The 16,038-nt window shown below is 37.0% G+C and overlaps 1 protein-coding gene across 6 annotated transcripts in view; it reads left to right on the top strand.

Moving 5' to 3' along the window:
- Positions 1-9,723, top strand: part of LOC137922647 (adenosylhomocysteinase-like 1) — a 53,748-nt gene extending 44,025 nt beyond the window's left edge. For all 6 annotated transcript variants that reach the window (XM_068765652.1, XM_068765655.1, XM_068765656.1 and 3 more), the window contains 4 exons: positions 197-274; positions 1,400-1,579; positions 8,408-8,575; positions 9,412-9,723. In XM_068765652.1, the coding sequence (XP_068621753.1) occupies positions 197-274; positions 1,400-1,579; positions 8,408-8,575; positions 9,412-9,570 (585 nt within the window). In that variant the 3' untranslated portion in view covers positions 9,571-9,723. The remainder of the gene's footprint in view (positions 1-196; positions 275-1,399; positions 1,580-8,407; positions 8,576-9,411) is intronic.
- Positions 9,724-16,038: the final 6,315 nt, after the last annotated feature.

Below are 16,038 nucleotides of genomic sequence, written 5' to 3'. Positions count from 1 at the left end.
GGGGTGAATATATTGCTCATTTGTCAGCAAAAATCATTAGTTTTTACACCTATAACAAATCACCCTGTAGATGTTTATCATCAGTTTCGTTATAAACAAATCGTACAATCCGATGCAAGTTATACATTGTTTGCAGCAATAAAATGGTTTTTATTATAAACTACTGTAGGGTGTTGGTGTGTGTTTTAAATTGCAGGTTTACGTGACAGAGATAGACCCCATCTGTGCGCTGCAGGCCGCCATGGACGGCTTCAGGGTCGTGAAACTTACAGAGGTAAGTCACGCATCAAATTTGTTAATAATTCATCATTTCAGCTTTTAGACCTCAACTGCTAGACATAGGTATCTTCGTTAGAAGTTAGATCGCAAAGATGACCGGTCTGACTGCATCTAGAGACTACTCGCGATCTTAAGATTTTAAACATTTGCTATGTTTAAAAAAAAAGCAGAAAAAAGTGTTTAACCTTTTATAATGTATGGTAGTACTAACATTGTCCTGTAATTCCTAGACTCCTATGCGAATCTAGATAGATAAATGCCAAAAAAAAAGTCAAGCCGGCGGTAGCTTCCTGTAGAGACAATAATGCCGACATTTTATGTTTATTGACGATTCAAAACTGCTTGAAATAGTATATTTGTATAAAGAACATTTCGATTTTCATTTATCTTTATTTTTATTAGGTTTCTCTAAATCATCGTTTCCCAACCTTTTTTCATGTCAAAATTATTTAAGAATTTGTTTTTACACTAAATTTGACACGAAAACCTAGCATTGTGTTTAAATGGCATAAAAAGGGTTAAACTGTTGTCGAATTTATTTTTGAATTTTTTCTTTTAAAAATTATATTGGGCTCGTTGGGAAACACAGCTCTAAATAATTATTTACAAAAGTTGTCCAATTGAACTGTTAAGGTTCGAGAGACGACTATGTCTACGTTTTCGTGACACATAAAGGGGGTTTTATAATATGAGATCGAATTAGATATGAGGAGATCCGAAAAAGAACCAGAATTAATGACGTAGCTCGAAGAATTGCCTGTCTGTAGTGGCAACCGATGGCCGTTGGGGCAGAGAGGTTCTCGAGTGGCGACCGCTTCAGGTGGACCAGCGACATGGTTAAAATCGGTGGTAGTCGCTGGTTGCGGGCAGCTCAAGACTGGTCAACGTGGCGACCTTGGAGAGATAGAGAAGCTTCTAAAATGTTGGCTTGATTTCACCTCCTAATTATTATCTGCGTTATCTTTTGTAGTTTTGAGGATATGGTAGAAACGCATCTGCGAGGGTTGAAAGGAATCAGCAAAATTATTAAAAAAAAAACATTAATATTCTTGAATAATAATTTATTTTTTAGTGTTGTAACAATAGTAAGATGTTTGCGTAACTCGCTTGCAATGGACAGGTGATAAGGCAAGTGGATATCGTGATAACGGCGACTGGAAATAAGGGAGTGGTGACGCGGGAGCACATGGAGCGGATGAAGAATGGCTGCGTGGTCTGCAACATGGGGCACAGCAACACCGAGGTGGACGTCCACGCGCTGCGCACCCCGGACCTGCTGTGGGAGAGGGTACGAAGTCAGGTGAGAGACGGCATATTTCATATATACAGTAACTAGATGACCAGGTTTCCAGTAGATGATGTAAAGAGCTGACAGAACTATGTACATGTGTCGTCGTTTCAGCCCATAGAGAAAAGATATCTATGGGGGATATATTATAATGCTCATGCTTTGCAGACGGGTGATCACAGTGTGGTATCATGGTACGCAGAGGATGCTGTTGCCCATGCTCTGGAAACTTGTTTGTGGCAATCTTATATTATACCCAAATTCGACCTTCGACCGCAACATCTTATATATATATATATATCGGGCTGACTCATCACGATATCGCTGGAACCATAAGGTTGAAAGGTTAATAATTTGATAGGAATATTCTTTATGCTAAGTAGATGTCCGCTAAGAAGGTATTTTACAAAATTCCATTCTCAGGGTGGGGTGAGGGAGTGTCCATTCAAAATGTGTATTTGTAAACGATACGTTATATGGTATGAATATTTTTAGTTAGCTTCGCCGGTGTATTTCTCGAAGCTTCAGTCTTTACTCTCTGAGATCGCGTGGCCAATTTAGACCAGCTTGGCCAGATTGGCTTCCATCGTGGCTGCTGACCCCATATTTTTATATGTATAAAATATTTCATTGTAGATCAGAGAAGGATAGGTAATAATTCAGAGAGAGAGAGGTGGGAAAGGTTGGTGTAAAATTGGTGATGGCGGTATTTCTGATCCGGTAAGCTCTTGTGTACTGTTGCGCCTCAAACTGTACACCACTGAGGTGGTATGACTTTAATATTATACAAGTGACTAATTTTGATTGCGAACAAAGTATTAAGTTTACGTCAAATTTAAATTAATCCTCCTTGTAGTACATTCGTTGGGTAGCGATGCAGTTATCCCAACGGTGGTTCCACGGTTGGAAGCATTTCTGAAATGCTTTCGGAAGCCTCTATAGTTGCTCTGTAGCTCTCTCTAGTAGCTCTTTCATTGTCGGGAATTTTTAAAATGGTTTCTTATCAGCACGGTTTTGTTTTTGGGACAGAGCTAAAAACCACATTCTGCTAGAAATGAAGAGAAAGGCGTGTGGCCAGATGAAATCTTTATTGCCAAAACTTCGCGAACGAGTAGCGATGTGTGGCATGGTGTATTGTCGTGATAGAGGAATAAGGAGAAAAGCGTTGGCCCATTTGCCAGGTCACTACCTCTGTATATCATATCGTAAACGTAAGTTAAAGCTACGGTATTAACCGTAGTTTTAACTGCGCTGGTTTTTCTCTGGACGATATCGATTTGGAGGTCTCCATCCGAGGATAGGTTCTACACGCACATGTCGCCGTCAAAAGGTGTTCCCTTATCACTTTGGGGTCCTAAACTCCTTAACTTCAACGGATGAGGTGATTGAGAAACAATCTTCATGGTTTCGAATCATCATCATATACAACGAAGTTACCACGGGTAGCACTGTCATAGGATGAGGGGAATATTTGAATATTTTTCTCTGGAGTCCATCAAGACTTTGTAGAGTGGGAATCCTTACCAACACTCGACCCCTCAAAAGTAATGCTATCTTATGGGGATCCAAAAAGGTTTTTTTAAAACTATAAAAAGAAAAGTTCGTCACTGGTCGCAGTTAAATGCAAATTGTGTGACTATGGAATATAGAACTAAACAAAATAAATTAGAGAAAATGTAAAGTAAAAAACTGGAATAACAATGTGAAGAAAGGTACACAAATAAAATAAAAGAAGGTGAAGGAAGGAACGAAGTAAAAAAGGAAAATAAAATATTGTAAGGAATAACAGATTATGTGACGAATAAAGAAAGAAACTGAAGATATGGAGAAGGACAAAAGATGGAGAATAAAATGAAATTATTAAGTGAAAAACTTATAAAGAAAAGTAATGTCCCCGTGTACACAAAAGGGGGGGGGGGGGGTATGAGACTTCTCCAATAACGGGGGCCTTGAACAAAAGTCAAACGCAAACTAATAAACACAAGCACCACAGCTATCTTTTTATTCTTACACTGCTATGAGGCATTTCGAAATTCCGTGGGTCCCAAAATTGTCTCGTTTATAAGGTCTCTTGTTCAAGCCCTGCCATAGATGGACAGGGTCTTGTTCACTTTTCGTTCTTTTCAATGTCTTTCATTCCTCTCCAAAGGGTCCTTCCATATGTCGCCTCACTTCCTTCGAATTCTCTCCAGAATTCTACAATTTTTAGGTTTATTGTCTATATTTCAAGGTGTTGGGAGGCCGACCAGCTCTTGAGCCTTCAGCTCACCTTGGCAGTCTAAAGCGAATTCATATCATATGTGCGAAGAATTTGTCATGAGGAAGGAAGGCGGCTATGGCAAGGAAACTTACTAAAATTTGTTACTCTCCCTAAATCACTTTATTATTTTACTTTTATATTTCACATGACATCATTTTAATAGACTTGTTTACTCGTATAATTGCACACATGAGCTAGAATACGCTACGAACCAAATGCGCCCACATTCGAGAAGACTTCACAATGATCTCTGATTTTTTGTGATCACTTTTACAAATTTTCACAGTACATTAATTAAAGTAATTTATTCTTATAAAATCTACACTGTAGTTAGACTTGTAATTAGATTTTGTTTGTGTTTTTAATTTTATCACATGTTAATTCAGACGCTTTGAAAGTAATTGTAAAATATGTATGTAGTTATCTACAAAAAGTTACTAAATTTATAGAATCCGTTGAAAGGTTTAACAAGCCCATGTTAAATCAGTGTTTCTCAACCTTTTTGTTGCATGCCCCCATATATAAGCCGTTCTAGAAATCGTACGCCCCCTATGTACATAATTTTTATATTAAGGACTCGAGTCGAGTTTATATCCGAATTGCACCCCTGTAGCGTGGGCCCAATGTTGGGAAACACTGTAGATCATTAGTTGTAACTCTGGTATTAAACTTGAGATATGTTTGAAAGATTGCTCTTCTTGTTTGCAGCCCGTCGTTAGTTCAGTGCCGAACACGGGCCACCACCAGAAGGTGGGTAGACCGTAGTCCACGGCTGGGCGTGGCTTGCTGTTAGCCGAGTAGAATATTGCCAAAGCTTTCAATGTTCTGTGATGTCCTTACGTGTCCATGTTTGTTTATTTTCGGAGCTGATGGTCCGATGGAGCCCCGCTACCCTCGACTTCTATAGCTTGTGGGTTACACGAATTTGGTTTGATTAACTGCTAGACCATTTAATCATCACTTGATGATGGACATAGAGCTCGAATGTGGTGCATGTAGCATGATTAGGATTTTGTTTTATTTGTCTATAAAATTATATGTCGTATTCTGCTATACATGCGATGAAATCTATTTTACATTAAAATTCTTTATCTAAGTTTAAAAAGTCACGTAACTCAAATTTATATGACACAGTGTGGTCACATGCGTGCATTTTTTGTAAATAAATAGACAATTCACACATGGTTTGCACTAAAAATAAAGATAAGTTTGTTATACCTTTCCCTTTTACAATAAACACTCACAAAGTCTGATTATCACCATCACCATCATCATTTCTGTCGTACGACAGTGCTGGACATTGACCTTCTTCCGAAATTTAAGACCTGTTGGAAGCAGGCTGCATTTAGCGTCCTCCGACGTCCTTATCTTGTGAGTGGATGTCCTAGTCTGTGTTTGGTGGTGCGCGAACTCCATACCAAAATATTATTGTTTCCACTCTAAAACCTGGCCAAGGCTTGCCCAGTGGAATTTTAACTTACCAATTAGCTGGTCCATTCTGATAACACACGCTACTTCAATGTAATTTAATGTGATAACATAGCTTGGAAATAAATTGCTATGTTAACTACTGTATTAATGACATCTGAGAAAGTGATCACAAAAAACAAAATTAATGGGTTTGTCGTGAGCTAAGATGCGCTGGAACCTCGCGAGACCATGGAGGTGTCTTTCAATTTAACGTGGGCGTCGAACTTTCTAGAGTCCATGACCCGCCCAGGGGACCAAAAGAAAGTATTTACCCTTACTGATTCTTCTCTAGTCTGAAGAATAATTGTCCCCACCAGCATATACCAACGCCGCTGCACATGGAGTGTGACGTCATAGTATATCTATGCGGATATATAATGAAAACCAGCTGTCTAGTTTGAAAATTTATTTTCGTAGAAAATCCCTTACCCTATATGACATAGATACACAGACCGCGGCCCGCGGGTCGAATACTGGTGGCCCGCCGACAGTAAAAATAATACTCTCGTACATTCGAAAAACATTGAATTCTAATTATTATCAATTCTTTATTGTCTTTATTTACCTATGCTTCTGGCGGCCGGCCCGCCATGAGTTCATGATTTGCCCGAGTGGCTCCCAGTCTTAATAAATCTGTGCAACCGTGCTATATGCTATAAAACAGAAAAGTTTTGTAACAGCCATTTAATCTGGTACTAACGCCATCTAGTGTACTGGGACATTAATTAAATTTACTGAAATCCGGTGAAATTACGGCAATACAGGTGTAGGCACATAAAGTAAGGTTAGACATAGAGGGTAGGCGCATTGTAAAGCGATACACTCCTCCCGAGATTCCGTTTGCGGAAGCAGAGACACGCCCCCTCTCTGTACGGCATACCAGCGACACTGATATGAGTTCATCGTACCCATTCAAAACGGCCACCGCAAGGTTTCTCTTACATTCATCATGGATGACCAGAACACGGCTACTATGCCCCCTTGTCATGAAGACGGAAACTAATTCGTGGGTGTGGAACAATCCCAACAAAAATCTTAGTCGTTTAGTTCATTCATGTTGGATATAGATGAGATTTCTTCTGACTGCTTGTAATTGGTTAGTGATTTTGATTCGAGGTTCTATGAAAGAATTGATTCAGGAATTAGAAGATTCGCAGAAGAAGCATGTTTACAGGCATAGCTTCCACGTAGGTTGAAGCAACCGACGGCAGTTGGGCCGAAAGGTTCTCAAATGGCGACCACTAGTCGGTGAGACGCAGCGTGGGTAGGCTCCTCACCAGGTAGACCGACGGTAGTCAGGGTTGCGAGAAGTGGCTGAATGCGGGCAGCGCAAGACTGATCGATCTTTAAGGGGGTCGTATGCCTTGCAGTGGTTGTCAATTAACTAGTGTGATGATGGTGGTGGTGATTTTTTTCCTGCTGAAGAATAATTACCGCCTTACGAGATATAGGTTTACCCCAAAGATCGCCACAATGATCGATCTTGCGTTGACCACATCCAGCGACTCCTTGCTATCTTGACTATGTTGTGGGTCCACCTAGAGGGGGCCCTGTCTACCGGCAATGCGTCATTCATTCATTCATTCATACCAGCCTACAGATCCCCATTGCAAGGTATAGAACTAACTCTCAAGACCGCGGTCTACTTTGCCACTGCGGCTGCCGATGCGTCGATTTTCACTGACAGCAGCCGCATTGAGCATAATGTGGGTGTGGCGTTTTTCGTCATGCAGGACGCTAGACAGCTGAACCCAAAGAAGCTCAAACTGGACAACTTCTGTACAGTATATCAGGCAGAGCTGCTGGAATTAGTGGAAGCAACAGTTACATATTGAGTGACTCTCGGTCCGCCTTGAAGAAACCGTCGCAAGACCTGACATCCTCCATCCCTTAACGTTAAGAGTAAAATAGAATGTGTAGAAGAGGGAGCGAAAAGAATGAGAATAAAGCTGTATTGGTTAAAAGTGCACGCGGGGGCAGAGGGTAATGAGAGGGCGGACCAGCTGGGCCAAGAATGCGGTCCTGAAGAGTAAAAGACAAACAGAGTGTGAGGGTTGCCCCATCTCATTCGTCAAGCGACAGTTTAGAATGTGATACGTGCTCCGCAGTATCGAGCTGGACATGAGTCTGGTCCACATGTTCACGGGGCACAGGGTTTTTCTGAGTACTTTCACTAGTTTAAGCTCAAGGAGTACTCCGTGTGCTTTAGTGAACCGGAAAATTGCCTCTTTATTAAGTGAGGAGATAAGCCGAACTGCTTTCCACAAATATAGCAGGAAAGATAATAGAGAAAATTAGAAGGAATAAGATTAAACACCTTACGGCTAAATAATCCCATACCGATTAATGTGTAAGATAAATATAAGATAAAAGTTATAAAATAGTGAAAAAAATGTGATAAAATTTGATAGAATCAACAAATGTGATAAATGTACATAACCAAACAAGAAAATTGTGGTTGGGTTAAAAATATTTCTGTTATAATACCCTGTGAGATTTCAGAAACGAGGCAAAGGATATAAGGTAAGAATGAAAATGAAGTATGTATGAGAATGAAAGAGAATGTGAAATACTAAAGAAGAGTGAGTTAAAGATCATGCGACGATTGAAAGACGAAGAATATGTAAGCCTTTGACAAAAAATGACAGGGAGGAGGTCCAAAAACAAGATCACGAATAAAAAACCCCGGGAACACCACGATGACCAGTACCATACCGCGAACTTGACTACGTCGACGGTCCAATCAGTGGAACTGGATCAATGGACGCAAGCCCCTTGCTTGCTGTGTATACCGCGAGATGACGAACCCACCAAGTCCCTAAGTACGATCTAGTGTGCGAGCGAGCGAGCTTTACGTGCGAAAGAAAAAGACTATTGATCCGCGCTCGCATTCGATGTGACGAACAACAACCAGGTATCTACATAGACTCCACAATTTATTTCTACCCAAGTTGAGCCACTATATCCACGCATATTCTGGCCGTCAGCTGCACGAGGAATGTACCCGCCCGCTGCCAATTCAGACAATCAATTCTTTGAGAAACTCATATTATAAGTAAACAATCTTCGTAATAAAGTTTGTATATTCTACAGCCGAATGCTTGTTCCAGGTGGACCATATCATCTGGCCAAATGGCAAGCGCATAGTGTTGTTGGCGGAGGGCCGGCTCGCGAACCTCTGCTGCTCCTCCCTGCCCTCCTTCGTGGTGTCCGTCACCGCTGCCACACAGGCCCTGGCCCTCATAGAACTCTACAACGCACCGCAGCATAGGTACAAGGTAAGGTCACGCTGCGAAGTTTTAACGAGAGAGATGGAAGATATGAAAGAAGAGAAAGAAGAAGTAATGTTTACACGAATTTCATTACGAAAATAGTTGTCTTTGATTTTTACTGTATATTTTATATCGACTTTGATAAGTTTAATTACTTTAATGGTATTTATTGTGTGCAATAAAATATATTATGGTTATAAATCCTGTATGAGTGTACGCATATATATTAAGTTCCGCAAGATATCTTATCCGTTTAGTTTTAAATTTTAAATTAAAATTGTTTATTTAAACGAATCTTATAGCATTCAAGTGTTCAGTTGAACAAAATATGTGGAACATGGTGTTGAAAAAGAGCAGTTGTTCAGTTTCCAGCCGGCTCTTCTCAACAGATCAGCACCAGCCGGCGGCTTCTTGCTGCTTATAATATTAAAATAATCGATGATTCAGGGCGCGTAAATGCCTACTTCAATAAACATATTTTGATTTTGGATTGGAACAGGGCAGTTGCATTCATCTGGTTACTATATGTTACGCTCGTAAATAGCATATATACGACATATAATATCGTCGCCTCTATCATCAAGAATTTAGGATGTATTCATTTAAACATATGAGACTTTTTATTTAGTAAGTTTGCACAGAGAACTACTGTTGGTTTGTCACTTTCGTGTCGCCCGTGTAACTGATAGCCATTAGGAACCATAGGTTCCTGAGTAGTGGGCAGACTTCAGACTAGGTAAATCGATGATAGGATGATGCAGCGCAGGACCTTTAATCGTGGCGATCTTTGGGAGAGATCTATGATACCAAAATCAGGAGTAGTAAAAAGCCAGCGCTTCCAGGCGGACGTGTACCTGCTGCCCAAGAAGATGGACGAGTACGTGGCCAGCCTCCATCTGCCCACCTTCGACGCGCACCTCACGGAGCTGACTGATGAGCAGGCCAAGTACCTCGGCCTCAACAAGGTGGGCCCCTTCAAGCCGAACTACTACCGCTATTAGCAGCGACGGCAGCGCCACCGCAGGCCCCGCGCCTCGCCGCGCCGCGAGAACAGCGGTTGAGCGGCGGGCAGCGGGCAAGGTGCGCCGGCGCAGCCACACGCGCACCCTCACGCGCACCTCCACGCACCCCCCTCGCACACTCCCTCGCACACCCCCACGCACATCCCCACGCACACCTCCATGCACACTTCCATGCACACCTCCAAGCACACCTCCCTGCACACCTCCAAGTACATGTCCTCTACACTAGATGCACAAATACAAGCTTTAGCATAGACAAACTGTAACCTGTGCTGTCTAATGTCTATATACTACAGCTAAACGTCTTATTATAGTAAGCAGATATTTACAAACGTATAATTGTCTGTTTGTTAACATGTAGTATTTTCGTTCGCTAATAATGTTTGCCTCCTACCTTCATGTATTACAGCTAATAAACCTGCATTCCACAAATAAGTCCCATATGTCCACGTCATAGCTTCTTGAGAAACTATTATTGAGACGCAGTATCCATGCCCTGTGGCTTGCTTTACAACTATTGTCGTAGCTTGCTATTTAGTAGGAACCCCATGCTTTGAATGTATACAAATTATGATATTTATGATGTCTTACTTCTTAAAACAATATAATTGGTGCAGTTTAAATACTGCCTCATCGTCTAGGGGCTGTTAGAATTGAAATAAGTGGTTATATGTGCTGGACAGTTGTACCACAGTAATGGCGTATTTATGAAGGTTTAGAAATAAGTAAATATCTATCTGTGTAGAAATAATTTTCAAAGGTAGAGACAGACTGTTTTATAGAAGATATCTGATTTATATATATGTAAGCACATTACATATTTTTAATTTTTTTTATATATTTTTGACTGGCAACACTGGCTCGTCATTCACGCGTAATTTTTTTTGTTATATTCCGAGATAGTAACACTGAATTTTGGTTACAACAGAGTCTATTGTTTCGTAAATAAAATATGTAATGACGGTTGAAATTAAAATAATAAACATGGCTGTCGAAAATTTCACACTACACACGGAAAGATTAAAATCTTGTTCACATAAGTATAGATTGTAAAAATAGGTTATGCTTTATGTCGTTTAGCCAAAAATATTGATGTTATAATAAAAAAAACTACTAAAATATTTATTTAAAACTAGCAGTGCTCCGCGACTTCATCCGCGTGGGATTTAACGAATAATTTTTTTATTGAGTTTTTCTTTTTCTATTTTTTTAAGTAGGTAAACCGGACATGAATTTTAATATTTACATAAATTCTTACATCACCCACAACACGAAACGTCATCATTTGTTCATTGGTTTACTTTTAAGGCTAAATCGGCATGAACTGTCTCACGGCAATATAATCAAATTCACTGCAATTACAGTGATTCCATCTGTCAAAAAATAGTCATATCAACTCAGAAACCTTCGTAGACTCTCGCACAACAACTATTACGATTCTATAAAATACATACAGACAAACATTCATTTTTATATATATTCATGGACTAAATGCGTAAAAGTTAAACAATTAAAAACTAATTTAAGATTTATTTTTCACATTACACACTATCGAATGTAAATAATTATGACATCTAACGGAATATTAATAAAGTTAACCAATGAAATACATAACATTATCGATTTTAAACATCGATATTATAATTTTTGTTACCATTTATTATTTATACCCGTTTGGCATCGATTTCACAATATAAACTATAATCTAGTTTTATATGGGTGTCCCATACATCAATGTAGAAATGAAAAAAAAAAACAGCAAATTAAGCGCATGGTGTATTATAAAATGACATGATTTGTTGAATCTATGAAATCAAGACATTGAAGTATAATTTTTTATCTGTAAAACCAATGAAAGTAAGGACTAGTAAACGTAATACATACGCTTCACATGTTACATAATTTGCATACGATTTAAACGCCAGTAAAATACGGAATCAAGTTTTTTTATAAATCAGTCTTGATGTTGATTTATAGGAAACGTAACATCGAAAATTTAAAAAAAGAAATGTCTAGTTTTATGTGTGACAGCTGTTTAGTTGTCGCCGCCGCCATGTTGCTTTTTCGACTTGGCGCCAAATGTTTTTTTATTCCTATATTTGAAAGTTTATTATGAACTGATGTAAGTTTCAATAAATACAATTAAATAAATTATATTTAAAGATTAAATTAATTTTCAATTTTGAATATTTAATTTTTTTTGCGTGTGTGAACTCACAGGTGTTGTATCAGAAACATGATTTTCGTATTTTTTGTACCAAAGCTCAATATATTCAAGTTTCGCACTATAAGCTCTCAATGCAAAGCTCAATTTATTACTACGCAATAAATTAATATAATTAGTGATTCCAAGTGGAAGCCTATAAAGAAACAGCATCCTCACTGAAGGTATCACAACTTGACTGTACATTAAATATATATGTACAGATAATAAAAATAATTTCAGAACGTCATTTTTTTAATTTTATTTTTGTAGGATTGTCAACAATAAATCCAATATTAATTATAAATTATAAAAATAAATATTAAATAGCGAATTGATAGCGACTGGTCAAAAACTTTTAGCAGTACTATATCTGCAGAGGCAGATATTTGAATAATTATTTTTTTATGTACTCGTGTAATTCCGTCATTACATTACTTTTATAAATGAATTCATAAACCATTGATTTTTAAATTGCGTGTACTATAGTTTAGACAGCAAATAAGTTATACATTCACCCTTCTAGAGCATTAACCAATAAATTAAATGATTATTTTATTGGTTAAATATAGACAATTAAAACTAATTATCCACCTGTATTGTAATTAAATTTTTATTATTATTTTCATAAAATAGTTTGAACGTCTGATTCCCTTTGACATTTCTCGTATTACGCACTTGTATATGATCCTTTATAAGGCGTTGTGTACAAATGATTTATATTTTAATTCTCTTGTTAAAGAAGGTTTCAATCGAATATTGAGGTTACGTTACGAGGCTACTTTATGACCGGAATATGTTTGTTTTATTAAAATCAAACTAAGAATTTTTTAAATAAATAATATGATTTATAATTAAGTTAATTTATTATATTATAATATAAATAATTTAATTTTAAATAAGCGAAATGTACACACGTACACGAAACTGGTTACAAACTGTATAATTCACCAGAGTATTACATGTCAAGTGGGGGAAATGTTTATTGTACGCAGTAAATGTATTTGTTTAAAATGAACGCTTTCTAAGAGTACCGTGTAGTACTGTGTAGTAAAATGTTGTTAATTTTAATATTATTTACTTAAGTTTTTATTCAAGGCCTTCCCTAAAATTCTTTTTCTCATGTTTCGTCATCTCTCTTTATTTCTGTTACGCCCTTTGTTATTTTTTACTTATAAGTGGTAATGAGGTTTTATATTTTTCGATTGTTTTTTTACAATAATATTTATGGTATTACAATTAGTTTAATGCAATTTTGGTTACCGATCACCAAAGTTATTTAGTTAATTAGTAGATTATTAAATATTAAAATGAAAGCAGATGAAAAAAAATAACAAAAATTGATTTTAAATCAACGTTTTTTTTTTTAAATCGAATGGATGCTTTCGATAGAATTCATGTGTTTTAACTTTAATGGAATTGTGTAATAAGCACTGAATGAAGTGACTAAGCGAAAATATTTTTAGAACTGGTTCAGATATAAGCTAAGCAAAAGAAATGCGTGTTTAAACATTTAGTAGAATTGTCATATTAACCTATTGCTTTTAATTAAAGAAATACAAATATTCTGTACCATGTTATAAGTTAAATGTTATTTATTTACGCCATAAATAATTGACCAAAAATTATAGATCGATTATCCCGTGAGATAACTCGCGTAAAAAAAAAATCAAAAGCGCGGGAAAATCTTACGTGCTCTTGACAGTTTAATTTTGAGGTTACCATTATTTTAATAATTAACCATTTTTAATATTTTACAATTGTTTTATTTTGTTATATTATTATTTTAGAAATTTAAGATTATAATTTATTTACAAACGCGTATATTTTAAAGGAACGTTTTGATTGTTTTTTTTAGTGAATAATCATGAGTCATGTGGTTGAAATAGCGTGCAATCTCTTCATTCCGATGGTACTTTGTTATAAGGTACCGGATATTGTACAAATTGTTTAGCTTTATTGTGTTCGTATGTTTTTGAGTTTAGGTTACGAATTACAGATACATAGAAGGTAATATAAAAAATGTGTTTTTTATAATCTGTAGCGCTTTTGACATTAAACATTATTAGCCGTCATATCTTATGTGTTTATACATTTATTGTATTACATTAAATATATTTATATAGCGTCTGTGTCGAAACGTCGTCACATTTTAAATGCGTTTTAAAAGTAATTGCAATGTTTTAATATTATTATCAGATTGCTATAAATAAAATTATCTTTTCAATCATGCAAATACAATTTTAAATGCATTTAACTGGATGCTTCGATTAAGCTTTGAATTCGTATAACGTAATATAGATTTTGAAACAGATAGTAGATACAGGAGGTGGTATGTTAGAATAGTGTGAATGTTAATGTAAATATGGAGGTCGATCATTTTCCCGCCAAATTGACGTCATCGCCCGAACAGTCAATTTGAACTGGGGTTTATTCCCGCGCCTAACTATTGTAGCGGTTGATTAATTAAGAATATTGTTGCCATGTTTTAATAAATAAATTGAGAAAATGTTGTTTTATTTTATCGAACCCTAAACAGTATGTACTATACTTTCTGAGATAAATAAGGTTATATTCATAAATGTGTTTTGCTGAACCTTACTAAAAGGCCTTATAATATATTTATTATGATATCTTGTATGTTTACAATTATCATAATAAATTCCAAAAAATAGGGGACGTCCATAGTGTACAAGGCACCGTGAAAAACTGGCTGCACCAAAGTTTGGACCCCAAAGTCTCAAATTCATTTAGTAAAAAGTGTATATGCATAAATCTTTGTTAAGCTTTAATAAAAGACGTGTTGTTATGGAGTTTCTCCTTAATTCTTCTCCACAACTATAACACCCTGTGAAGCAAAGTAGTGCCAAAAATAAAATAGAGTTAATCATAAAAATTAATAGGTTCCAATGTTGAATTAATGAACTTAATTTTTTTATCTCATATAAGATTTCTGCCCACTGGAACTCCAGCAGTGGTCGTTTTCGGTAGTTTTGTGGGGCACCAGCATCTACTAGAAGCCAATGTCGCTCAACATAGATCTAATAAGGCACCACTTCGTATAATGGCCCGTATTACGTTCAATACAAATCGTAACGTGAATTACAACGGTGAATTTAACCAGGGGCGGCTGTAGCTCGTGCAGCGCCCGTGTGCAATGAAACCCTGGCGCCCCCTAAGCCTGACCGCCCCCCCCCCCTGCGGCTGTAACTATTAATTTTGCCGTCGTAACAAGAAAGTTTTTTCATATTCCAACAAGCTGTTTTATAAGCAGGTATAGCTTACAGTATGGTATCAGTTACGGCCTTTATTCTTATGACGGCAGAATAACACTCGTTGTTTTTATGCGTGTAGCACATCTCTGTTACGAAACTAAGCGATCATGATGGTCCAAGACGATGCTCTCAGCTGTCTCAAGGAGCGCCGCGGCGCCCGTGTGCATTGCACACCCTGCACTATAGGTTGAGCCGCCTCTGAACTTAATGCAGATGCATTTATATTTCACTTAATTATTGGTACGGTGCTGTAATAAATTGATGAATATAAGTGAAAAAGGTAAATAGGATAAAATACAGAAAAGGTAAGAAAGATATATATAAAAAAGTGACTAAAATATGTTAACGAGAGTGTATTTATTACATATAGTTAAGTGTTATGCGATATAACATATTACCACGCCTGGTATGCGCTTTGACAATCGCAGTGTGGTATGGTACTGCTGCCCACCTGGAAACTTATTTGTTAGCAGTAGTAATTCTATATAACTAATACAAAAAAATTTATTTACATAGAATTGTACCATAATCGAACCCGCGACCTACTATCGCAATTCCCAGTCCTCTGCCGCTGCGCTACCACAGCCTATTCATAATTTCTTATTACTAATATAATGATATATAACAAACATATAAAACACTATATGTCTAATTTTATATATACATGTAAGAAAAGGACCAATATACTAAATCAAGCCTAAGCTCCCGAAATAGCCCCTGAGCCGGGTTTTGTATAGAGTTAAACCTCATTACTATAACTATAGTATATGTTTATGTATGCGAGTGTGTGTATCTCTTTGGATACGTAAATACACAAATCACAATGTGATATATCAATTGAAGTAATTACGTGGACTTAAAATGAAAAAAAGTTAATAAAGTATAAAGAATGATTATCTAGCACATGACGAAATAGTTATAATTGGTTTTATTTCACCAATTAAATGTATATTTACTTATGTATCGATC

The sequence above is a fragment of the Battus philenor genome, unplaced genomic scaffold (genome assembly GCF_028537555.1).
Source record: "Battus philenor isolate CCGP_79_NKW_IND1 unplaced genomic scaffold, ilBatPhil1.0.hap1 SCAF_20, whole genome shotgun sequence".
Classification (NCBI taxonomy): domain Eukaryota; kingdom Metazoa; phylum Arthropoda; class Insecta; order Lepidoptera; family Papilionidae; genus Battus; species Battus philenor.
This window is presented reverse-complemented; position numbering and strand designations above follow the sequence as displayed.